The sequence below is a fragment of the Eretmochelys imbricata genome, chromosome 2 (assembly GCF_965152235.1).
Source record: "Eretmochelys imbricata isolate rEreImb1 chromosome 2, rEreImb1.hap1, whole genome shotgun sequence".
Classification (NCBI taxonomy): domain Eukaryota; kingdom Metazoa; phylum Chordata; order Testudines; family Cheloniidae; genus Eretmochelys; species Eretmochelys imbricata.
In genome coordinates, this window is record NC_135573.1 from 264136863 (window position 1) to 264163719 (window position 26857).

At 49.4% G+C, this 26857-nt stretch overlaps 1 protein-coding gene across 2 annotated transcripts in view; it reads left to right on the top strand.

Moving 5' to 3' along the window:
* Positions 1–26857, top strand: part of PTH1R (parathyroid hormone 1 receptor) — a 178191-nt gene that overhangs the window by 99862 nt on the left and 51472 nt on the right. For both annotated transcript variants that reach the window (XM_077808476.1, XM_077808477.1), the window contains exons 4-5: positions 21565–21675; positions 23865–23983. In XM_077808476.1, the coding sequence (XP_077664602.1) occupies positions 21565–21675; positions 23865–23983 (230 nt within the window). The remainder of the gene's footprint in view (positions 1–21564; positions 21676–23864; positions 23984–26857) is intronic.

Consider the following 26857-nt stretch of genomic DNA (forward strand, 5'->3'; position numbering starts at 1 on the left):
CCCCTTTAAGAGGCAAGGAGAAACTGAGTCATTCCCCTCTCTGGTCTGGCTGCAGGAGAAGAGCTGCCCCTCCCAACAGCCTGGCCTGACAGCTGACTCCAATGTGTCCTCGAATGGACTCACTTTGCTTGCCTTTAGCAGGTGATAAAGTTCGTTTTGCTGCTTTTACTGTGGCTTGTGCTCAGCTAAAGAGCATCCGTGCACCGTCAGTGCGAAAGCACTTTCACGAGGGGCTGCCGGATCCGGGCCCCAGGCAGAGGGAGAGAGAGGAATCGCTGGGGTGGGTTTCCACCTGGGGACGGTGGGACGTTTGCTCAAAAGCACCTAAATGGCTAATGAGCCTAGGGGCTTGTCTACATGTGAAACAGTACAGCATCACAGCTGCAGAGCAGCCGCTGCGCCTTTGGAGCGCTTCAGGGTAGACGTTACCTGCGCCTTTCGCTGTAGTTAATCCACCTCTCCAAGAGGCAGTACCTAGGTCAGCGGAAGAATTCCTCCATCGCCCTAGCGCTCTCTACACTGGGGGTTAGATAGGCTTAACTATGTTGCAATGGGGGGTGGACTTTTCACACCCCGGTGTGACATAGCTGGGTCAACATAGCCTTTTAGTGTAGACCTGGCCTAAGTCCCATTCTATCTATCTATCTATCTATCTATCTATCTATCTATCTATCTCCACACACCCCCTCTATCTAATCTAATCTATCTATCTATCTATCTCCACACACACCCTCTATCTAATCTAATCTATCTATCTATCTATCTATCTCCACACACCCCCTCTATCTAATCTAATCTATCTATCTATCTCCATACACACCCATCTATCTATCTAATCTATCTATCTATCTCCGCACACATCCTCTATCTATCTATCTATCTATCTGGCTCTGCCTAGATTTTCCTATAGAGTTTGTTACCATCGTACCTAAGGGGCTGATAACTAAACTCTCCTCTCGAGCTGGTCAAATATTTGCAGGTGTTGAACCATCGACAGAATTTTTCACTGAAACTTTGAATTTTGATGACAATAAGAAGGGAGGCTGTTTTGTGAAAATGTTATCCCATTTTTTGAGCAGCTCTTCTTTCCTCCTCTTGCTTTCTTTTCGCCTCCCTCTGTCCTCTCCTTGCTCTGTCTGTCATCAAGGGAAGCCCATGACAGCACCAGGAGGAAGTGATTGTCCACAGTGATTTTCAGTGTTAAATCGCTCGGAATGGGATGGAGTTAAGGGTAGGGAGTATCAAACACAATCTGGCCTAGGCACCTTCATTCTGCCTTTGGCCATATGTGGCTGCCTGTTTGTTTCCTCTGGGTTCTGAGTTTACACCACCCCACGTAGTTAGTAGCCTAATTTTTTGGAAAGTCCCTAATGATTTCGGGTTTTGTGACATTGGGATGAAAACATCGAATATCACGAGTCTTGGCACCAGTGCTCTCCCCCTTTACCAGAAGGGGACCTGAGGCACAGAGTGATTCAGTGCCCTACCCCAGGACACACAGAAGAGTCGGTAGCAGAGCCGAGAACTGAATTCTCATCACCTGAGTCTCATTCCAGTGCCTTAACCACAAAACCATGCTTCCTGTTCTCCTGGAATTCAAGGTAAACCTCCAGGGATGCAAGCCCAGGTGGAGGAAAAGGTTTGTACGCGTCCCTGTGAACTGAAACCTCAGGCTGTCAGTATCATGAGATTCAAGAAACCAGTCTGATTCTGAAGCTGGTCAAACAGATCTGAGACCCCTGCATTATAACGTCCTGCAAATGTCTAAAATTCCTCCTGTCCCCTATTAATCAAGCCTACTTTATGGGCCAGATCTCCACTGGTGTAAATTAGCGTAGTTCTATTGCCCCGGCGGAAACACGTCGACGGACACCACCACGCTCTTGCTCTATAATTCACTGCCCCGCCCCTTCCTTGGCTCACTTAGGCAAATGTGACTATTGATGAGAGATGGATCTGAGCTACGCAGTTCTTCTGGAAGCTACGAACCCCTGGGAAGTCTGAAGGTGTTGAGATAATGGGGTTTGGTCTGGCCATTGCCGAAGCAGAGACAAGCGTCACAGTCCTGATCTGCAGCCCAAGTTCCCTGTAGTTTGGTCATGGTGGGGTGTCGTTTGGCCCTCAGATTTTGACTGGGTCTCATCTCTGAGATCTGCCCCATTATCTTCCAGACACTTGGGCTCGGTCTATGCTTAATACCTAAACCAGTATAGCTATGTCAGTCGGGGGTGTGAAAAAACCACACCCCGTCACCAATATAGCTATGGCAGCAAATCCCCCAGTGTAGACGCAGCTATGCTAACAGAAGAGTGTAGACCTTGTTTGGAGAGGTGGTGTTCCTATGCGGGCAGGAAAACTGTCAATGTATGCTGTGTCTACACTAGGGGGCTATGCCGGCATAGGCTCTGTAGTGTAGACGTAGCCTAGTATTAATGCTTTTTCCCCTTTGTCACTAACTTGAAATCATCAAGGGGGAAAAAGAAGCTGGAGGGAGCTGTGAATTCTGCACAGCTGCTTAGAAATTGCCCTGAAAGAAATGACTGAGAGCAAGGTTTGAAGTGCAGGACTTCTGCAAACACTGTGCACGGGTTTTTTCTTAGCTTGCACAGCTCAGTCCCAGAGACGTCATGGAGACACACAGAAGAGAACTGGCTCTCTGATTGGAAAGTGTGATCCTGTCTATGCATGGATTTCATTAGCCCTTCCCCGGGAGAGATAAGTATCTTGAATTGAGACCTAGGCTTCGCAAGCACGACCCTCTAAAAGCTGGAGCTGCTCATTCTTTGGTCTGTTCCATTTGGCATTTTCTCCTTCCCTTTTCTGGTTTTATTGACTTGTCTCCATTAAATCCACATCAGCGTCTCCTCTCCAGCCTGCGTAACTAGGCACATATGCAAGTGTGCTTTGCAACACAGGACGAAGCCAAAGAGCAACAGGTTCCAGGGCAGCTCCTCTTGAAGAACTTGCTTTGTGTTTCTCATCCCTTCTCTGTGGTGGGCGAAGGCAGGTGGGCAGCATGTGTGTATGTTAGTGGCAGCAAAAGGACATAGGGTATGTGACTACGTATCTCTCTCTCAACCCCTTCCATGCTTTACCACGACTGGCTTCCTTTCCGTGCCAGGGAGGACCTTTGTGTGGTCTTAGCCCTGAACGGTGGCCCTGGAAAATTGATGAGTGCCCCTGAAACTAGGATTCAGTGTTCTAGGGAAAGGCACACATCACCATCGCCTTAAATCAGGTTCAGGGAAGAACATCGACTCATAGACTTTCAGGCCAGCAGGTTCCCAGCCTGATTAGAAGGGGAAAGCTCAAGAGAGGTTCAAAGGCGATGCTGGTGAATGCCATGGAAAAAGCAGCGCAGAGGGCAGAAAGGTGCGAGTCCACTTCTGACCCGCTGCCAGCTGGATCTCAGCATCCCTGCTATGAAGAGCCAGTCAGGCCCTTTCCGTTTGCTTTGGTGCATTAGACACATTCCGTGATGTTTGCTTTGTTACCGGAGGGCCTTGTGTCCTCCATGAGCCATGACTGCAGCCGGAGGGTGGGTACAAAAGGACAGCCTGCCACTGAAGGCATTCTGTCTCTGAGGCACAGCGCCTCGGAGGGACCCGGAGGGAGCGTGCAGGACAGCTGTACTTACTCTCCTCGTGCGGGGTGGCGCTACCTTGTCTACCCAGAAACTTACGCTGGTTTAAATCGATTTAGTTGAGCCCTTGTGGACAGATGTAAGTCAGTTTAAACCTTAAACCTGAAGCCCAGCTGAGAGGTAAACCAGGTATAAACAAGTATCAGGGTATGTCTGCACTACAGAGACTATACCAGCACAGCATAGCCCCCTAGTGTAGACACAGCCTGCGTCAACTGAAGGGTGGTCTCGCTCCGTGTCGGAACACCACCTCCCCGCACGAACCTAGTGAGAGTCAATGAAAGCGTTATTCCGTCAACATCGCTGCATCCACACTGGGGGTTAGGTTGGCGTAACTGTGTATCACAGGGTCCACTCACGGCTAGGGGTGCCCCTCCAGGCTGCTCTGGGGATTAGCTCCTTCCAGGTCAGGGGGCCGCCTTCTGCTCCTTCTTCAGGACTTGGCCCTCCAGCCAGGTCACTTTGTGTGTTTCTCCTTTCCGGGGTATCAAAGTCTCTTCTAACAAACGGGCTCAGGCAGTCTTCCCATTCCCTGCCCAGCCTGTGCCACCTCCCCAGTGGCTGGCAGGGGAACCCTGGTCCATCCCCTACTCCGGGTTCCAGCTCGGGGACTCTCTAGTCAGCAGCCAAGGTCTGCACCCTCCTGAGCCTGGCTGCCTTTTCCCAGAGCCTTTCCTTACCTTCTGACTCTCCCCGCATCTCTGGGTTTGTCAGCCTCACAACTCCCTCCTCCCGGGGAGTAACTGCAGCCTACTGCCCTGCCGCCCTCTCTGCTTCAGCTTCCTGCCTTTATAAACCCAATTCCTCCTCAGCGGGGCTCCCTCATTCAGTCAGGAGATTACCTAGCCACTTTATTCCCCTCAGATGGGGCCTGTCTGGTTAATTGGCCCCCTACTTAGCCTATATTAATCTCTTCAGGGCAAGTGTGGGGTGAACACCCCATCTCACTGTGTCAGGGGTGTGGTTTTTTCCCACCATAGCTATGCTGATGTAACTTTTCAGTGTAGACCAGGCCTAAGAGTGTCTACATACAAAGGTCTGGTCTACCCTAAAACATTAGGTCGACCCAGCGATGTCACTCAGGGGTGTGAAAAATCCACACCCCTGAGCAATGTAGTTAAACTGACTTAATTCCCCATCGACCTAGCTACCGCCTCACGGAGAGCTGGATTACCGATGCCAGTAGGAGAACCCCTCCCCCATAGCTGTATGTAGTATCTATACTGGAATCTATACTGTAGTATCTATACTTCAAGTGTAGCCAAGCCTAAAGTGGCATTGTCTTAGCTAAACTGGTTTAACATGACATCTTTGGGCCTCGTCTACACCGAAAAGTTGCACCCATTTAACTGAAGGTGGAGTTTTAAACCGATGTAGTGAAACCAGTGCCAGCCTCAGTGGAGATGCTTTAAAGTGGCTTATTTCAGGTTAGCACATGTCAACTGGGAACAGGTTTAAGATCAATCAGTCTTGAACTGGTATAGAAGCATCTGCACAGCCTTTTGGGCAAGCTTAATTCAGTTCAAAATCTATTTAATTCAGTTTAATTTAAAGTGATGCAACTTTCCTATGTAGACAAGGCCTCAATTAAACTGGTGCACCTTTCTGTGAAGATCGGGGAAACATTTTCAGACACCTACATGACTTGGGAGCCTAAGTCCCATTGGCTTTCAATGAGACTGTGGCCGTGTCTACACTCTAGTGGCTACATCCGCACTGTGCTGGTGTAACGACCTAGTGTAGACGCGGCCTACATCGACAGAAACGGTTTTTCCATTCATGTAGTTAATTCATCTCCCCGAGAGGCAGTAGCTAGGGGCTTGTCTACATGCACAGCGCTGCAGTGGCTCCTTAGTGAAGATGTTACTATGCCGACGGTAGTTAATCCGTCTCAAAGAGAGGCAGTAGCTATGTCGACAGGAGAAGCTCTTAGAATCACGGAATCATAGAAGATTAGGGTTGGAAGAAACCTCAGGAGGTCATCTAGTCCAACTCCCCGCTCAAAGCAGGACCAATCCCCAACTAAATCATCCCACCCAGGGCTTTGTCAAGGCGGGCCTTAAAATACTCTTCTATCACCATAGTGCTGTCTACATCAGGGGCTAGGTCAGTATAACTGCAGTGCTCAGGGGGTCCACTTTTCACACCCTTGAGCAACGTAGGTATTACAATGTAAGTTCCTAGTGTAGATCTGGCCCCACTCTTCCATCGACCTAGCCATGTCTACACTGGAGGTTAGGTTGACCTATATATGTCACAGCGGGCAAAATTTTTCACAGCCCTGAGTGACATCGCTAGGTCAATCTCATTTTCAAGGGTAAACCAGGCCTTACTCGCATAAGTGCCTAAGGGCTGGTGCACACTGGGAATTTACATTGGCATAGCGACGTCTCTCAGCGGTAATCCACACCCCTGAGAGACAGAGCTATGCCGACTTAACCCCTAGTGTAGACAGCAGGAGGTTGATGGAAGAATTCTGCTGCTGACCTAGCTATCCCCTCCCGAGAAGGTGGAGTACTTACGCTGACAGGAGAACCTCTCCATCCACCTAGCAGTGTGTAAACCAGGGCTTAGGTCTACTTTACTATGTCTCTTGGGGACGTAAATTTTTCACACCCCAAGCAATGTAAGTAGGTTGATCGAAGTTTTAGGTGTAGACTGGGCCTAAATGACTTTTGAGACATAGGGTAGGTCCACCCTGCAGTTGGAGATGTGATTGCAGCTTACGTACGGACTAGCTTTAATTTAGCTAATATAACAGTGAAGATGCTGCAGCGCAGGGAGATATGCAAGCCTATGCCGCAGTCACACATGCCATCACAGCATACACATACCCTTAGGCTCCTAAATTGCTACGTCCTTGTCTTTGCTAGGAAAAAAAAAGTGTGGTCTCAACTCGAGTTAGTTAACACCTGGTGACTGACGCAAAGCAGAATCCTAGTGAAGACAAGCCGGTTTGTCGTTTTCACACAAGTCAGCAGATCACGGTAATCCCTAGCCTCCCGCTTCGACTTGACCTGCTCACTCGTGTGAAACCTACAGACTGCCTTGCCTCCGCTAGGATTTTACCTTGTGTTCATTACCAGTGTCAGCTAGCTTGAGTTAAGAACAAACCTTTTCTCGAGTGGAGACGCAACCTTTTGAAAATTCTACCCAAGTCTAAGAAAGTGACATAAACTAAACTGATATAAACCAGGTTTAAATCAAAGTCAGAGTGTCCCCACTGGGGGTAGGGGGTTGCATCCAGGGGCAGTGGGTATCATAGGCCAGGGAAGGCTAAGACTTCCCTCCCCCAAGCTGTGGCCACATCCACACTCTGCCCCGCAACCCTGAAGCCGGTGGGGGCTCAGTTCCAGCTGCGGCCTGGAGCTCAGGGCTCGGCCAGTGGCCAGGGGCTGAGGCAGCCAGGGGTGGCTCGGGCTGGCCAGCGGGGATTGGGCCAGCTGGGGTGGCTCAAGTTGGCCCAGGAATCCGGCCCGCCATGACAGCACGGGTCAGCCAGCAGGGGTCGGGCCTGCCGGGGTGGCTCAGGCTAGCACAGCTGTGATGGCTCCGGCCGCGGCTGGGAGGAGGGCTGCAGTGGACAGGGCCTCAGGCAGAAGAGGTGAGGCCAGCAGGCTAGCCTCCCTGAAGTGGGGTTCACCTGCCGCTCATGGGTGCATCGGTTTATAAACCAGTTTCACGTTGAATTGGGATGACGCTGAATATGGACAGGGTCTAAGCAGAGGTGTGGGATTATTCCCACTGTGTTTCCATGCGGCTCTTCTCTGCGTGTAGGTTTCTTATGCGCAGTTCTTGGCTTGGGCATCACGGGAGGAAGACCCAACAAACAAACAGAAAGAAAAAAAACCCGTACAACCATACCCACAAGTATGCAGCTTGCTTTCTTTTTCAGTTTCAATTTTATTTATTTATTTTTTTAATTTAGCCTCCAGATGAAAGCCATTCAGTCGGAACAGGAAACCCTTAAAATTTCTTTTATATATACATAAATATTATATTTCTGCAACGGTGGCTAAGCCGATGCCACCCCAAAGGCAAATCTGGAAGAGGATGAAGCGAAATCCCCAGCTACGAGTCATCAAACATTTTTCCCCCCCATGAATTAAAAGCCTGTCTTGCCCTGCGTTGGAAAACCAGAAGGGACATTTTGCAGAGGGAGAGAGATTTTTACACAAGCCTGTAATTAGCCGAGGCCACTGGTGATCCCGGAGTGCTAGGTGTTGCAGTTTGCCTTGCAATGGCTTGTTTTTTTAATAAATAAGCCTCTTATTTGCTAGGGAGATGAGGTTATTTTTAGTCAAGAAACCATGACTGTTTATCCAAGGTATGTGTGTTGGCTGCCTGAATTACGGCTCCATTGTCCCTAGGGGCCCCCTCCCCATGCCCACACTTTCTTAGTATTGAAACAACACAGAGCTGTGGCTTTCCTATCAAGCATGCTCCATCCTGCCGGGTGCAGGGCATCTCCTAGGAGATGCTGAGAGCCCTCAACTCCCCTTGAAGTCAATGGGAGATGTAGGCTCCCAGCACTGCTCACTATCAGGCCTCAGAATCACAAATTTAAAAGTCCTGCCAGCTTTTATTTATCCCTCTTCTCGGTTGTGTTTATCCCAGCCAGCCTTTGCGTCCTCCATGATCTTAGCATGGGAGGGCCTTGATCCAAAGACCTCTAGAAGTCAATGCAAAGACCCTCCTTTGTATCAAGACATTCATAAGTAATAAGGGAAGCGTCACAACAGAACCCCCACAGCAGAACAACAAAGGGACATTGACATACCCACGTTATTCAAGGTAGGGGCAGCTTAGTTAAGGATCCATTTGTTGCATTCACCCGGTGTTGCATTCACGCAGATCACAAACTCTTTGTGGCCGGGGCCATCTCTTTGTTCTGTGTTTGTACAGTGCGTAGCACCAGAGGGTCCTGATCCAGGACTCGCCCTACGTGCTACTGTAGTAATAATAAAGAAATTAAACTCAGGTGAAAATAAGCCATAAGAAAAAGGAATGGCCAGTAGCAGAACACACCAGGGGTCCATAGATAGGAGTTGAGAGCAGCTGGAAGGATAGCCTGGTGGTAAGGTTTTTAACCTGAGATTTATACGCGGTGGAGTCAGTTCCCTACCCAGACTCCCTTGCTCGCTCTGTGCCTCAGTTTCCCTCTTCTAAAATGGGGATCATAGCACAGCCCTGCCTCACAGGGATGTTGTGAGAATGAATGCACTAAAGGGTGTGAGGTGCTGGGGCCAGATGAATGAGCAGTGATGTTCACCAATACATTACACTATTATTTATTCACGGCACAGTGGCATCCCTGTGCATGGCGGCATAATGAAAATGTGACCGCAAGGTCCCCTCTCAAAAGCATTTACCGCCTGAGGCCCCGATGATGCAGGCTGTAATGGGCGGGGGCGGGGTCTGCCCACCCACCACAAGCTGCAGGATCAGGGCTTAGAAGCCCAATTCTGCAAATGCTTAGCCGCCAGAGTAGCCCTAAATGGGCACCAGATAGACGAGAGGTGGGGCGCAGTGAAAGCTCGTGGGTGAGCCCTGATGTTTAACCATAGGCCGTGCTGTGATTATTAACAACAATCGTTTTGCTGATCGGCTAGCAGCTCTCCAAGGTTTATGCCTCCTGGGTGAACTTTGTTTTAAAGAGACACTGGAAGGAGGAGAGGCTAGAGTCATGGGAGAGCATGAACAGGATTCCAGGTGTAGAGGACTGGGGCGGCATGAACTGGGGCATTAAGGGTGTGTCTGCATTCCAAAAAATAATAATAACCCACAGCAGCAAGTATCAGAGCCTGGGTCTGCAGGCTTGGGCTCGCGGGGCTTGCGCTTCAGGGCTAAAATAGCAAGCATGGATGCTCCTGCTCACGGGCTCTGAGACCCACCCCCTTCGCCAGGTCTCAGAGCCCATAATCCTACTTTTAGTCCCATAATCCACTGACCCTCCTGTTCTCTCTCAAACTGATTTGCACCATGTGGTCACCTGCTCTCTTCACAGCCTTCTGTGTTAGGCTGTGCTCACTTTCGCCCACGACCTGCAGGTCCTTTTGGGCAGAGACACGTGGCCCGTTGAGCACAATTCACCCACTGCCTGGCACTTTGTACTCCAGCCGTGGAGGCAACCAGCCAGGACACGTGCATGCAAAGGCCGACATGCTCGCGCCAGGCTGACGGAGAGCCCCAGATGGCAACGCACACGCTGTTACGCCCCAGGAAACGTGGGCACAGGCCCACGCTGGCACCCTGGCACACATACAGCTGTGCTCACAGATATACCCGCTGACACAGACGTGTATTCCCGCACACCGGCATGGACCGAGAGACACAAACGCCATTACAGCTCAATGGAGGGATGCGCTGTGACGAGTTGGGGGTTCTGTCTGACCCACTTCCGAACTGGGGATGATTTTATGAAATGGTTTCATGAAATCACTGTATCATGGGAAGCCGACATGTATGTGGCTCCACCCTGAGGGATATGTCGGGTGTCTGCCAGCCCAGTGGCAAGGGTGGGTGATCAGCATTCAGCGATCGCCTATTCAATGTAAGACACCTTGGGACAATGGATTTGCCCTAGTTGAAAGAAGACACTTCCTCCTTTTGTCCGAAGGGAGCAGGGCTTGGAAGTAATGGAAGGTTACCAGGCGGAGAACAAAGGAAGCAGATGACCCCAGCAGGAGTCTATAAAAGGACTCCCATGGGGAACTGGGAAAAATGAGCCATCTTGCACCAGATTAAGATGAGGGACGCTGCTGGAGGGGCAGGTAGGCAATGGGGGGAGGACCCAGCCTGCCTGCCTGAGCACGGATGAGCTCCCAAGAGAAGGGTGAGCCGGGAAGGGACATCGTGTTTAGGAGGTTTTATGTGATCTGCGCTCCCCTGTGATGTACGTGATTCACTAGAAAGCATAAAGTTGCCAGACTGAACCACACGGGTGAGGCTTTTTCCCCAGCGTGCAGCGCGCAGAAAGACGCCGATACAGGCAAAGACTGGCACATGTCCAGAGACACAGGTGTGAGCGTGCTCACACGTACGCTCGCCCGGATATACCGTCACACACGCTCACCAAAGCAGACCGCCCTCTCCCTTAGCACTCAGTGCAAACACAGAGCCAGCCCAGACATGTGCCCAAGTACACTCATCCCCCCCTTCAAACAGACACCTATTCCCAGACACACACAGCTGGCAATGCAGCTGCAGGCCCAGACAAACACCCCCGTACAGACGCACAGCCCACCCGGACCCCCTCCCTAAGGCCTGGGTCATTTTTTTGGGTTGCTCCTCCCTGCCTGTTTCCAATCCGCTGAATGTCCTTCCCGTAATAGAGTGACCACAATTGGACACCGTATTCCAGATGCGGTCTCCCTGGTGCCTAGCACGGTGCCAGAATAACTCGGGCTGATTTATATTCCATACCCCAGATAAACACCTCGAGCCCTTGTTTGCATATTTCCCACTGCCAAGCGGCCGCGCAGATGGTTTTAATGTGTTCTCCACATGTATGCAATGCTTGCACAAAGAACGGAGGGGGGTGGGGTAGGAAATCTAGAAGGCAAGTGAGCACATTCCTCCGTGGATGCCCCCTTATGATATGGGATGAGCAGCGGAAACGTGAAGGCTTCAGTGTGCAATTGTCTCTCTGCGGTCAGCTTCCTGAGGGCTTCTCCACAAAGACCCCCTTCCTCCCTGGCTGTTCTGGTTTCAGCGGTGCCTCCCTGTCCCACAGTGGACCACCTTCTGTTGGTGAGAGAGACAAGCTTCCAAGCTACACAGAGCTCTTCTTCAGGGCTGGGAGAGGTACTCGGGGCATCACAGCAAAATGCAAAAGCCAGGTCACCGCAGGACAGAGAGAGGCACCAGGTCATTAACCCTTGCCAGCCCCTGCTCTGCCGGAGCTGCCTCCTACCTGCTGGCCAGCTCCTTGTCAGGCGGCAGCAGGTCCCGTCCCAGCCCTGGCACAGAGGGAGCCCAGCTGGGGGTGGGGAGGGAGATGGAGACGATCCAGTGACCAACAGGGGGGTAGAGAAGAGGAGAGGAGAGGAGAGAGAGATGGGGCGGGGCCTTGAGGGAAGAGATGGAGCAGGGGCAGGGCCTTGGGGGAAGAGGCAGAGAAGGGGGCGGAGCCTGGGGGGAAAAGAAGAGAAGGGGTGGGGCCTCAAGGGAAGAGGCGAAACGGGGCGGGACCTTGGGGGGAAGAAGTGGAGCATGGGGGGGGGTTCGGGGGGGGGGGAGGTGGGTCTGGATACCAGCATTTAGAAAGTTGACAACCCTATTGTTGAAAATAAGTAGTTAGTCCATTTTTTAAGGGACCATTCAAGGTAGAATGGCCTATTAACACCTCTGCAGTCATAGTGCAAAAAGAGGAGTCAGTGGTTACAGATTGTTGTAATAAATCACAATTCCAGTGTCATCCTTAGAGGCCCCATTGTGCTAGGTGCTATACATACAAATAGTAAGAGACAGGCCCTGCCCCAAAGAGCCAACAGTCTAAGTAGCCAAAACAGACAAAGGGTGAGTAGGGTGAAGTGACTTGACCAAGGTCACATAGCAGAGGCTCGAATAGAACCTGCGGGTCCTGACTTCTGCTTTGTTACCACCTCCACTGCCTCGCAACTGTTCATGCAGCATGATTTAGTCAGGGCCTGCTAACCTCTCGCAGTTAGGTTGTGAATTTACAAATCTCCGAGCGCCTTCTCTTTTCAAAATTGTGCGTGTGTGTATTTAGTATTGGCTGTGCTCTCTGGTGAGAGTGTGGTGTGGTCTAAGGGCGCTGGCCTAGGACAGCTGAACCTCTTGTGTGTCACCACTGCACCCCATCTACCAAGACTCTGAGCTAGAGGGCCAGGTGAAAGGGGAATTCAAAAATCTTCAGACATACGTGCCTGGAAGGAGACCTCAATAACTGACCTTGTTTACGGAAGTGGTGAGCACCTAGAATTCCTATTGACCTTAGCTGAGGGATGCTCAGATCCAGGTCAGCAAATCACACCACTTCTTGGGTGCCTGACTCTCAGCATCCAAATTAAAATTCCTGGCCTCTGCCTTTCTGTCCTTAGGCTCTCTGCCTTTCTCTCCTGAGGTTTGTGGCAAGTTCAAGATGCTGTATGCTGGTCTCTCAGAGCTACCAAATTCATTGCCACCAAACAGGCGGATGGTAACCAATATGGGCAACAACTGACTTGGGCAGGATGGGAACCACCCAAAAATTGGTAAAAGGCTCTGTAGCCCCTGCCCGATTCCCAGAACCACGCAGTCTCCCACCAGCTAGTTCCTGTCTGGCACAAATAAAATCTCAGGGTCTCGTGGTGCCAATCAAGCATGACGAGTGCGTTAGACTCCGAGGAGGCCCCATTTGCGTCTTCGTAGCACCACATCCACACTTCAGGGCATGATGACGTCGCGTCGTCACGATGTCACTTCCCCCCGCCCAGGACAGAGCAATGCGATGTTACGAGGCAGACGTGACAAGCGTGGGACTCGAGGGGCAGAGAAGGCAGCAGTCCTCTGCTCAGCTGAATGCTGTGAGTTTGGCCAGGACGGGCCTTTGTCCGGTAAAGGAGTAGCAAGTTTTTTCCCAGCCTTTGGCTGCCAGGTGGAATCAAGCACCCTTTTATGGCCGCAGACTCAGAGATAGTATTGAAGGAAAGTGCTGTGGCTAATTCAGAGGCAAAAGAGCACCGCTAATGGACAGCGGACTCTGTGGGAACGCATTGTTTATTGAGACTGATAGAGCCAGGCAGAGGGCAGGCGAGTGCTGTGCCGGCCTTCCTCGTACCCAGCGGTCAGGGTTGATTTGGAGGGATTGGGATTGGAGCAGTATGCGGCTCGCCTGGACGGAGGTGCCTTGCTACCGGGAGCCCCGGCGGCGGAGGAGAAGGGCGAGTGGCAGGGCAGCGCTGACGTCCGTCGGCAGAGCCCGGGACGGGAAGGAGAGATGCATTGTGCATTCGCCACAGGGTGAGCTGGCCCTTTCAGAGGCAGTTCAAATCCTAGCTGCACCTCATTCCCTTTTCCCCGATCAAGGGAATTCTGGGACTTGTAGTCCAGTGTTGTAGGCCAGAGAGCAATGCCTGCTGGGAGAGGGAGGGATATAAAAGGAAGCTGCTTTTCTCACTGCAGAGGCAGGTTTGGGGAGAGTAGGTGCTGGGGATGGAGGGGCTCTGGATAGCATCTGATGGGAAGGGGGCTTCTAGGGACAAAGAACCAGGAAGGGCTGGGGAAGGAGGGCTGAAAGGCAGGGCAGCCATGGAAGGAAGCAGCCCAAGGAGAGCAGGAAATATTAAGTGGAATACGTGAGGCTGGAGGAGGTGGCTACTTCACTGTTTAGGGGTTCAGGACTAGAGCTTGTGGTAGAGAGAGGGCCTGAGCTTCTCGGTGCCTCTGCTGAGCTACCTTGAGGCGTTGAGCTGATGTCCCTGGGGTGAAGGGACTGTTGTGAATTCATGTGACCAAGGGGTGAAGGTTGCCTGGGCCTAGAGAAGGATCTGTGGCTTGGGAAGGGCAAGGACTGTATATGGATCTCTGCACCCAAGAAGTGAAGGGCTAGTTTGGGTCTGGTTGATTTCTGCTTACTTCTTAGCCAGAGGGTCAGAGTATCTTAGCCAGAGGGAGACTGCTGAGAAGCAGCAGGGAACCTGCGGCAGGCCAGTGGGAGGGGAGCGGCTCTGCTGAAGGGTTCAGGGAAGGCTGTTTGTGGGTGCACTGGCCAAGGCTTGCAAAGGCAGGTAGAGCAGAGAGCATTTCAGGTTAGGACTGAGGGGCACTGCCCGTGCTGAGCAAGGCTCAAGGGTGGCTGTGGGCTGGGGTTGAGGTGCCCTGGCACAGCACGGTGAGGTCTGGAGCTGGGCTCGAGCAGAGTTGCTCAGGCAAGAATTAAGCGCACGGGGGCAAACAGGGAGGTATAAAAATTCATGCAAGGCCTGTCCCCAGCCTCTTCTCTTAGGGCTTCCCATTAATAAGCTCTAAGGTGACTCTGAGGGAAACGTTCCGGGCTGACGCACCTCCAAAACGCACCCAAACGCAGATCAGGCAGATGAAAAGCAGAGTCTCTGGAGCCCCACATCTACCTCTCCCTGCTGGGTGTCTCTTTATTGGGTGCCTGCTTTGACTTGTTATTGCGGCAGGGGCAATGGACAAGGTGCTGCTGTGGGCTGGAGGAGTGATTTGGGAAGCCAGGAGAGCTGGAGGAGGGCGGCGTTGACCCTGGCAGTGCTGGGACGAGCCTTCTGGAGCAGAGAGAGGACTGAAAACAACGTAAAGCTGGGCTCATAGGACGGGAGGGAAATGGGGGAGACACGGAAACCTTTCTGTAGGCAAAAGGCAGCATCTTGGAAGCTGCACGACTCCCTCGGGGAAAACAGTCTGAGTTGTCGGAGGCCATCGCTGCCTTGTCCCCTTCTGTCAGGTCACTGTGCGTTGGCGGGGCAGCTCGTGAGCCTGTCCAATGGGCTGTTGTTTCCCTGGCACGGCTGGAAGGAGGCCTGCGCATTGACAAAGCCTCATTCTAGGAGTAGTGGTGAGGGCTTTGGTTAAGGAACTGGACGGGTTCAATTCTTGTCTCCCTAAGTGACCTTCAGCCACTCTCTGGCTGTTAGAAACAAGGATGGGACCTGCCGTGGGGGGCAGATTGTCCCACATCTGCTCATGGTTGGGTTCTTTTGCACCTTCTTTGAAGCCTCGGTCCTGGCCACTTATGGACCACTGGCCTGATTCTATGTATTTGGTATCCTCCTTTGGAGGGAAGACACACTGGGAGTTCTGGCTGGATCAGCTACACACCTGGATCGGCCACAGAGGTTACTGATGAGCTCCCAAGAGTTGAGGCAGGACAGAGCCTGGGATTTCTTACTCCTGAACCTCGGGTCCCTGTCCTTCGAGCTAATTAGCTGGAGCAGCCCCTAGTGCTAACGTGTTTGCCATGTGATCCAGTAGAGATCGCTGATCCACATATACCCTAGATAAGGTAAGTAGATAAGGCTACTAGCCCTTGCTCAGCTGAGGCAGGGAAAGAGCCAGAAACCAGGGTCAGGTATGAGAAGGAGCCAAGGTCCCCAAAGATAGCACAGCATCCTCACGCATCTGCATCTTCCCACCCCCAGTCTAGCGCCCAGAATGGGAAGCGTCGGCAAAGCTGTCAGAACCCCTCCGCCCACACACACCCTGTGGAAAAGCAGGCATCGGGGCTCAGTGTTTACTCAGGCTGTTTGTTTATTGTTTTTACAGGGTGTGTAAAGCTCCAACCCAGCAGTTCCTGCACGTACCCTGGAGTTGTCTTCCTGCCTTACTTCCAGGTGGCTGGGGGAAAGGTGTTTTTTTTTTTTTTCAGCAGAGAAATGTTCTGTGACACCATGTTACCACATGAATCTTTAACCAAATTCCCTGCCTCCCTCATTCAAACAATCCGCAGCAGGTGCAAATTGGCATAGATCTGTTGGAGTTAATGGAGTTGCACTGATTTTTCACTAGCTGACATGGCCCACATTCAGAGTATGTACATATGTGTGCAATATACATATGTGTCTGGGTCTAGGTACCTGCCCATATATATATGTATACGTAACATCAACAGACTCCGGTTGTGGGCAGGCAGGATCGAACCGGGGACTTCTGAAGCTCAGTGCATGAGTCTCTACTACATGAGCTAAAAACCATCTGCCTCTTAGCCGTGGCTGTAGCAGACTCATTAATCTCTAAGCGGTCTTGGTGCCACTAGATGGGACAGAGCACCACACCCAGGAGGTGTGTGGTTTATATGTCTAACATATATACCCCGTATAGTTATTCCTGTCGTCTCTGGAGGTTATACAGTTTGTTGTGAGTTACATTTTAATTGTGTCCTACTGTTTATTCCGGGAAAAGCTCCTTTTAGGCCCTCTGAAACTAACATAACATGCATCCAGGTGTAGATACTCAGATATATTCTTACTCCCTCTCTACACTGCCATTCCGAGTGGTGCAAGCAGCTTGTTGCAGTCCTAAACCTACATTCTCTTTGTTGAAAAGAAAAATCCTCATAAGCTTTTATCTGGTCAGTTACAATAAAGCTGATCCCCTCCAGTTATCTGTATTCAGTATTATACAGTGGCTCAGGAAAATGAGATGTCTTAGGAGAAACGAGCATGTATTTTTTGCAATGCCCGAAAGCAGCCGGTTGAAACTTTCTAATGAAAAATTCTCTGGCTGAGAAATGGTCTCTCTTTAAAAAAAACAAAAACAAAAACCTGTCATGAAAAATTCTCGGCTTACGATTTTTTAATGTTTTTCAATGTCTGTGGTTTATCATTTTTCAGTTTATTCCCTCTTTTCCATCTTCTTTGAAAATCATTTTTAAATGATGGGTGAAGGGGGAGGGAAAACAAAAAAATTATTATAATGATAAACAAACGCCGGGGGGGGGGGGCGGAAAGTGGTAGAAAAAAACAAAAACAGACCCAAAAATGGTCCCTTTTGAACCCTGGAAAATGAAAACAACTTTTGAAACATTTTGTGAATTTTTTTTGTCCATTTTTTTTTAACCAGCTCTTGTGTTAATTGCTTTACAAAACAACAACAATAATAATTAATAATACCTAGCTCCTATATAGCATGTTTCGTCTGCACCACAAAGCCACAATAAAGGAAAAGTTTCCCTAGCCTCTGTTTGCCAGAAGCTGGGAATGAGCGACAGAAGATGGATTACTTGATGATGACCTGTTCTGTTCATTTCTTCTGGGGCACCTGGCACTGGCCACTGTTGGAAGACAGGATCCTGGGCTAGATGGAGCTTTGGTCTGACCCAGTAGGGCCATTCTTATGTTCTTTAGTGAGGGTCAGAAACTGCTCTTAAATGTCACCTGAGACAGACTTAGGTATTCAACAAACAAAAGGTCTAATGGGGACAGGTAAGGCAAAGGTTCCAATAATAACATCATCCAGTTACTCAGGTCAGGCATGTTTGATATTTCTGTTTTAAAAATATTTCCTGAGTGTATTCATGCACTTCCTGTTGTTGATAAGTGTAGAATTGAGTCAATAAGTTGAATTCAACTTTCCATTAATTTTGACAGATGATTTTAAAGACGATGAAAATTCTTTGCACTATTTAGTACTGTTCGTTCAAAAGTCTCAAATCCCTTCATAAACACAGCTTCTTAAACGCTAAACCTCAGTGCGGGACCAAAGTATTATTGTATCCATGTCACAGATGGACAAACGGAGGCATAGAGATAGTTAAGGTGTGATCCAGCTTCCATGAAAGTCAGCAGGAATCTTTCCACTGATTTCAACGGCAGCTGGTTTGGGCCCAGATCCACACAGGTATTTAGATCCCTAATGTCCACTGAAACCAATGGGCCTTAGGAGCCTAAATACCTTTTGTTGCATCTGGGCCTTGGTGTCTCAGTTACTTGATTCAAAATTGCAGCAAGTCAGAGGCTACGGAACCCAGGAGTCCTGACTCCCAGTTCAATAGTCTGATTACTGTGCATTAGCCTCATCAGTCTCCAGCATTTCTGTTGAACATGCTTGCTGGGAAATAATTGCCCACTTTGCTAGTTCAGAAGCACCAGTTTCCTTTCCATGCACAAAGTGAGGGGGGCTACCACTGAAGACAAATGTTAGAAGAGAAAATGTAGCACAACCAGGCTTGGCAGAATTTGATTTTTAATTTTTTATCATTTCAGTGAATAATTTCTGTGTTTATTGTAAAGCATTTTCAAACTTTTTTTAATTTCAGTTTTCACAGTCGGGGTGTTCAGCTGTTTTTTCCTCTTGCCATCAATTTCAGTTTTCACAGTTCCGGGACATTAAAGGGGGCAGACACAATCATTATTTAATGGCAGCAGACACTGAGAGCCAAAACCGTGAAAGCTTTATAACCGGTACAGCACAAATTGTCAATACCACATGTCACAATACGCAAAGTAAATATGCTTCAACCAAACATCAATGAGCAGCGTTTTTCTGTAAATTCTGCCTATCTGTACATTTTGATTATTGGTGATGGAAACATTTTTTTAGTTGGTTTTTGTGTGTATGGCGAAATCAACATTTACTGACGGGGGGGAGGGATAGCTCAGTGGTTTGAGCATCGGCCTGCTAAACCTAGAGTTGTGAGTTCAATCCTTGAGGGGGCCATTTAGGGATCTGGGGCAAAAATTGGGGATTGGTTCTGCTTTGAGCAGGGGGTTGGACTAGATGACCTCCTGTGGTCCCTTCCAAGCCTGATATTCTATGAAAAAGCTAATTCTGCCAAGCCTAGGTACAGCTCATGGAAATTGGGTATATATACCTATTCTGTCTTTAACTTGGCCCAATGGGATGTAGATCTCTGCTTTCTGCATGTCATGCCATGACACCGGCTCACTCTATACTGCGACTTCAGTTTCCTATTGCTGCCAATCTGCCATCTTTCATCAGCACTAAATTAAATATAAGAAATCAATAGTTAAATTGTATGTCATTGTATGCCCTAAATTACTGGCATATTGAATCAGGCTCTGTCATCCCTAAACCCAAAGGGGAGAAAATTATTGAAGCTATTTTTTTAAAGGAATCCTGAGTTCTTCTTTAATCATATGAAAGCGTATGCATTCCAAAGAATAAATTGCTTGAATGACTGAAAGACGGTTGATGGCCTAGCTTTGATGTTAATGGAAGAACGTCATCTCTGTGATCTTGGAACATTTGTTGTGTCTTTCATAATGGAATGCTATCACAGATGAGGAGAAGGTGCTTTATTTCATTCTGTTTTCATTCCTGTAGAGTGCCTTTAGACCAGACACTGTATGTAGCGCTGAGAATCTAGCTCTGCTGGGAGTATCAGTCTTCAGTGCGGTAATTGCTAAAGAGGGGAAAGCTGCCTGCTGCAACTCTGAAATTAAAACAGAGTGGGGCCCGTCTGTGTGTCTGTCTGCATTTGTTTTCCTTTCAAATGGGTTCTTGGGGCATGATCCTGAAAGGTTCTGAGCGGTCTGGCCCAGCTGGTCCTTTCCAGCAAAGTATTTAAGCAAGTGCTTAATTATAAGCATGAACATAATCCCACGGAAGTTAACGGGACTACTCAGGTACTTAAAATTAAGCATGTGTTTAAGCACTTTCTTGGACTGGCGCAGAGAGCTCAGCACTTTGCGGGCTTGAGTCCTTACATACCATATATTGCTGCAAGCCAGTTTTGGATAGACTAGGCGAGTCTGAAAGGGTTTCTTCCCTACTTTCAAGGGAATGCTGAAAATTAGGGCCATGTATACACTCCATCTTAAGGCAGCACAAGTTATGTCCCTTAGGGGTGAGAATAAGTCAGCCCCCTGAGTGACGTAAATTACACCGACCTAAGCGCTGGTGTGGACAGTGCAAGGTCAGCGGGAGAGCTTCTCCCGCCGACATAGTTACCGCCACTCACGGGGGCTGGAATAATTAAGCCGACGAGCTCGCTCTCTCCCATCCGCTTAGGGCATCTGCAGTAGCTACACGACAGCATGCATCAGTGCAGGTGCTGTAGTCAGTTACCACAGCAGTCACGCTCATCAGAGGAGAGGCTCAGCAGTTCTGAGCATGGACAGCACTTGGCTTCATCAGGTGTTGTTTGTACCAACCGGTGATAAGAAATAAAAGAACCTAGAAAGTGCTACACCGGAGCAGACCAGTTGTCCTCCTCGTCATGTGTCCTGTCTCTGGCAGTGGTCAGTTCCAGCTGCTTCGGAGGAAGGTGTAAGAACCCAGCCGTAAGCAGTTCTGTGATCACCTACCTCCAAGCAAAGTTTTTTCCCGGCCCCCATTAGCCTATAGCTTGGCTTCTGGCCTGAAGCATGAGGATTTGTGGTCCAAATCCAGATTGAGGCACTGAAATACCTTTGAAGGTCTGGGCCCAGAGCCCTTCCAGAACTGTGGAGGGAGTTGTGTTGTTTTGTTCTTTTCCAACCCTTGCTACTGTAGCTCTGGATAGTCTCACCATTAGAGTGGTCAGATTGTTTTAAGGTTTGATAAATTTCAAAACAAATAAAACAGGATGAACATTGAGATGAAGGGTCAGAATTGAGTTTTCAAAATAAATTCCAAAAAAAAGGGGGGGGGGAGGGAAATGTCTTGATGTGCCCCCCCTCCCTTTTTTTTAACTACCCCTCCTCCATCCATATAGATGTCTTCTGAATCCTTTACGATGGCTGTAGGATGATAGACTTTAACTGTAGATTATGGAGTGTGAGGTGTATAAAATTTAGTTTTTTCCAAAAACTGGACCCGATCTTTCCTCATTGGAAGCGATGACCAAACTCCCGCTGACTTAACTGGGAATGGGGCTGGCCTAAAGGAACCCTAATATCCAGCCACCCGTTTCTAGAAAGCCTGGGTAAACTGAAAAGGAGTACTTGTGGCACCTTAGAGACTAACAAAATTCCGGAGCCCTACCTAAAACCTGGGGGTGCTGCAGCACCCCGGCAAAACTCCAGTTCACAGAGCCCCCCACTCCCTCACTGCCCAGAGCCCTCCCCAACCTACCCACAGACCCACTCTTCCACCCCCTACCCCCCTGTGTCACTCACCAGCCCACTGTCGGCAGGAGCTGCTCATGCAGGCTGCAAGATGCTGTCTCCCCCTCAACCCTGTCCCCTGCCAGACCAGAGCAGCAAATTTTGAATTTATTTAGCACACAGCTGGGCTGTGGGTTGAGAACTGCTGTTCTTGACCAGGCCACTTATTCTTATCTGCCAGTAGAGGGCGCTCTTTCTATTGACTACCCCGCATACAGCAGGTTCCCCGAATGGCTGGTTGGGCCAAAAGCATTGATTAGTGCCCTGAACTTAATTCTAGCTGGGAGAAGGCCCTTTCCACGCCGTGTACATCCGGGAGGCAGCCGGCACACTACAGTTCTGAGGGTGCCAGGGGACTATGTCGGTGCAGGCTCAGTGACTTCTCGTGTTTTCGCTTTTCTCCCGCAGATGGTTTCTGTCTGCCCGAGTGGGACGGCATTGGCTGCTGGCCCGAAGGCGTGCCGGGCAAAGTGGTGGCCATGCCGTGTCCTGAGTACATCTATGACTTCAATCACAAAGGTAATAAAGCTCCTTCCCAAATGCCACGGGAACCTTCCAGCCTGCAGCGGGGAGGGATGCAGCTGAGGACTAGACAGCCGGTCGTTGGCCTAGGGAGACTTTCCCTTCTTGACCGGTGTCCCAGGTTTATACCCTGGCCCTTAAACAGTATCCCGGGAGTCACCCGTTAGTGCCTCAGGTGGTCCCATGTTGCCATAAGGGTGAATCACAGAATATCAGGGTTGGAAGGGACCTCAGGAGGTCATCTAGTCCAACCCCCTGCTCAAAGCAGGACCAATTCCCAATTTTTTTTGCCCGAGATCCCTAAATGGCCCCCTCAAGGATTGAGCTCACAACCCTGGGTTTAGCAGGCCAATGCTCAAACCACTGAGCCGTCCCTCCCCCTGATGGTCTCAACACCTCCTAGACTGGGTCTTTGGGGTCTAGCAATCCTGGTGTGAGCATCAGGGCAGACTCCCGGTCAGGGACTTTCTTCCCCTTTCAGGGATCAATGCACGTCAGTATTTGCAGATTTTCACAGCCCACTGGACTACAGCATCTGGAAGCACTTAGGTTCGCATTGAGAAGCAGAGGTGAAGGTGGAGTTCATATTGGCTGAAGCCAGAGCTCCACCAAGCCAGACTGCTGCAGAATCCGACTTGGCTCTGTGTCCCTTTGTATCTGACTCCCGAGTGAGAGCCCCTGTGTTGAGAGAACCTGTTCTCATCACAGGCACCTGACGCCTTCAAACCCTGGTTCTCCAGCTCGGGGCTTTTTGTTCTGCTTCCATGCAGGGAAGTGGAGAAAAGCAACTGGCTCTCGGAGTTCATCTTCAGTCACTGAGGTTCCCATTGACATGGTAGGGCCTGCCACTCAAATGTGTCGATTCCAGCCCAGTCAGCCTTAGTAGCTCAAACTCTTTGCCCTGATCGTCGATGGTGCAAGGACAATTAATTCTCACCCCACCCCCAAAGGTAGTGATGCAAAGCGGATGGGTGCGGGATCCTACAGACAGAGCATGAAAGTATTACAGAAAATTCCCACTGTTGTCACCGATGGCGGCTCCACTCCGACTCCTGAGAGCAGTGACCCTGTGACATTGGTCTGGCTGCTCCGCTCTCATTCCGCATTACAAAGCCACCGCATTGGTGGAGCCGAGACCACAATGTGGCTGTACTGTGTCTAATTTTTTTAATAAACAAAAAATCCTTGTGCCTGTTTCTCAGTTGCTCTGTACCTGAGCTGCGCGCAGGACCGGAGTTGGTGGGTAAAACCATTTTTATGCTCCCCCCATTCTGGGCTATGCAGGAGTCTGCTTGGACCCTGGTGCAAATAAAAGCAGACTCAAGGCTGCTCTAACTTATGCATGCTTCCCAGAGCTCCCAGGAAGCAGAGACTAGCCATCGTGTAGTAGACTACATCCACAACCCTCCCACAGGCCCACTGTGGCCGAGACTGGGAGCTGGACCAGTGTAGAAACCTTATGCCAGAACTGCAGCTGTCAGGCAGGATTTTCTGCAGAACCACTTAAAGGCCCCTTTATGATACACAGAAGGGAAAGAACGATGGTCTAAGTGGATGGAGCACTGGAGTGGGGCAAAGGAGCACTGGGTTTTATTCATGGATTTGCCACAGGCAATCTGGCTGACCTTATTCTGTGCTGTATCTGAGTTCCCTCTTGGTAACAGGGGTGTGACAAAGGGAAAAAAATCTGTTTCTGATTGGAAGGCACTAAGATCATACATAAGAAGTGATAAGGGCTAGAGACGTAGAAAGATCCACTTGAACAAGCCCATTGCTTTTCAATGACTTTTTTTTTAACAACCATGCACATGTTTCCATGCTATTGGATTTTGAAAACCATTTTTCTGTCTTTCTTTTTTTACACCCCTTATTTTGACCTACACTGTTTGATGGGTGCCCCTTTAAATCTGAGCATTTCTGTGTAGAACAAATGGCTGGGTTTCAAAGGTCAGCTGCGGTGGGAAATCCTCTGGGCTAAGCTGATCTGAAACAACCCCCTGCTCCCCCGCGGCTCCGTGACAAGCCTCAGAGAGAGCAGATAAGGGCAGGCTGATTATGGGTAGCTGAGTTGTAAGGACAGGTGGGTAAATTCTGTGGTTGAAGCATTTGGAAAGATACTTCTTCTGTTCTGCAGGACTGCAATCCGCTAAGCGTCATGTTGTCTGTTTTCTCGTTCCTTTTGTTAGGCCACGCCTATCGGCGGTGTGACGTGAATGGGAGCTGGGAGCTGGTGCCAGGCAACAACCGCACCTGGGCGAATTACAGTGAATGCGCCAAGTTCCTCACCAATGAAACCAGGGAGACGGTATGCCATGCTTGTCTGGAAACTGGGAACAGGGCGGGATCTGATCAGAACTAGCCAACAGAGCCTTCTGTTCTTAAACAGGCAGTACCCTGATTCTGGAAAGATTCCCAATGTTTGTAGGTCCCAATTAAACCTTTCCCATTTGTTTCAGTGTGAAATTGCTTCACATCAAGGGGGCGGGGGTGGGCTGTTCTTCAAGACAGTCAGAAGTTTGTCATGCACCCCTCAAAGTGGCCTGATCCATTTTCACAGGGGTCTGCGGGGGTCGGGGGGAAGCTGGAGGGCACTATGTGAAATTTCTTAAGAAGCTAAGAGCCGATAACCACACCTGATCACATCAGCCACGCTATCAGAGGCTCGTTCACCTGCATATCCACCAATGTGATATACGCCATCATGTGCCAGCAATGCCCCTCTGCCATGTACATTGGCCAAACTGGACAGTCCCTACGTAAAAGAATAAATGGACACAAATCAGAAGTCAAGAATTATAACATTCAAAAACCAGTCGGAGAACACTTCAATCTCTCTGGTCACTCGATTACAGACCTAAAAGTTGCAATTCTTCAACAAAAAAACTTCAAAAACAGACTCCAACGAGAGACTGCTGAATTGGAATTAATTGGCAAACTGGATACCATTAACTTAGGCTTGAATAGAGACTGGGAGTGGATGGGTCATTACACAAAGTAAAATTATTTCCCCATATTTATTCCCCCCCACCCCCCACCGTTCCTCAGACGTTCTTGTCAACTGCTGGAAATGGCCCACCTTGATTATCACTACAAAAGGTTTCTTCCCCCTCCCCCCCCCCCGCCGCTCTCCGCTGGTAATATCTCACCTTAAGAGATCACTCTCCTTACAGTGTGTATGGTAACACCCATTGTTTCATGTTCTCTGTGTATATAAATCTCCCCACTGTATTTTCCACTGAATGCATCCAATGAAGTGAGCTGTAGCTCACGAAAGCTTATGCTCAAATAAATTGGTTAGTCTCTAAGGCCCCACAAGTCCTCCTTTTCTTTTTGCGAATACAGATTAACACGGCTGATACTCTGAAACGCTTCTGGGGGGGCTCGTTCCATTCTAGTGGAGACCATCACCACCTATGGGCAGGGATCTGCCCTCCCCACACCCTCTCAGGGGTCAGTCCTGGATACTATTCAATGTTTTCATTAATGACTTGGATAATGGAGTGGAGAGTACGCTTATAAAATTTGCAGGTGACACTAGGCTGGGACATGTTGCAGGCACTTGGGAGGACATTAGAAGTCAAAATGACCTGGACAAATTGGCGAATTGCGCTGAAATCAACAAGATGAAATTCAATAAAGACAAGTGCAAAGTACCACCCTTAGGAAGGAAAAGTCAAATGGACCACACAAAGTGGGGAGTAACTGGGTAGACGGAGGTACAGCTGGAAAGAATCTGGGGTTTATAGTGGATCATAAACGGAATATGAGCCAACAATGTGATGCAGTTGTGAAAAAGGCTGATATCATTCTGGGCTGTATTAACAGGAGTGTCGTATGTAAAACACGGGAGGTGATTGTCCCGCTCTGCTCAGGCCTGGTGCAGCCTCAGCTGCAGAACTGTGTCCAATTCCAGGCACCACACTTTAGGAAAGATGTGAACAAATAGGAGAAAGTCCAGAGGAGAGCAACAAAAATGATCAACGGTTTAGAAAACCTGACCTCTGAGGAAAGGTTAAAAAAGCGTGGCATGTTTAGTGAGAAAAGAAGACTGAAACAGGGTCTGATAACAGATTTAAATTATATTAAGGGCTGTTATAGAGAGGCTGGTGATCAGTTATTTTTCATATTCACTGAAGGTAGGACAAGAAGTGATGGCTTAATCTGCAGGAAGGGAGATTTAGGTTCGATATTAGGAAAAACTTTCTAACTCTAACGGTGGTTAAACTCTGGAACAGGCTTTCAAGGGAGGTTGTGGAATCCCCGTCACTGGAGGTTTTTTAAAACAGGTTGGACAAACCTGTCAGGGATGGTCTAGGTTTACTTGGTCCTGCCTCAGCGCGGGGGGTGGACATGATGACCTCTCGAGGTCCCTTCCTGCTCTACATTTCTGTGATTCTGTGCTTCCATGTTATACATCTCCTTGTGAGTTAGGGACTGTATCCTAGCTCTGTGAGGGAGGAGGGTTACCAGCTTTTCCCAGAAATTAAAATCAGTGCGGGGTAGTTACTGCAGGTCCCGGGACAGGTAAACAACTCCAGAGAAGTACTCCACCCTGGGGGGAATTGCATATCTTGGTTCAGACTGGGTTCAAGAGGCCTGAAGAGAGGCAGTTGATTGATCGAGAAGGGGAAGGCGGGGAGGGATGCAGAGAGAGGGCTGACATGGTCAAAGAGACAGGCTAAGAGAATGATCTTTGTAGCAGCATTCGGACTGGATCTGAACAGGGTGTTTGTCATGATCAAGGAGAAGGATGTTGCAAGGAGAAGGATGTCAGCTTCTGAGCTTTTGAGCCACAGCGCTCTGCAGGTCTGGGAAAGGAGCTCCCAGAGTCACAGCAAAATGGAAGGTGGCATTAGTAGTTACCATGTGTTGTAAGGGACCATTCGAGGTAGAGTGGCCCATTTACACCTCTATCATAGGACAAAAAGCAGTGGGTAGTGGATTACAGATGCTTGTCATAAGCCATAAATCCAGTGTTTCTGTTCAGTTCAGGATTTTTAGTGTCTAGCAAAGTAATGAATTTAAGCTCCTAAGCTGGGTCTTTGGAAAGTGTTGTGCAGGTTTCCTTTGAGGACGGGGACTGACAGGTCAGATATGGAGTGATGGCTTTGTGCAAGCGAAATGTTAGAGATGTTATGCAGAAGAAATCTGCAAGATGTAGGTAGCCTCCTCCCTTTTC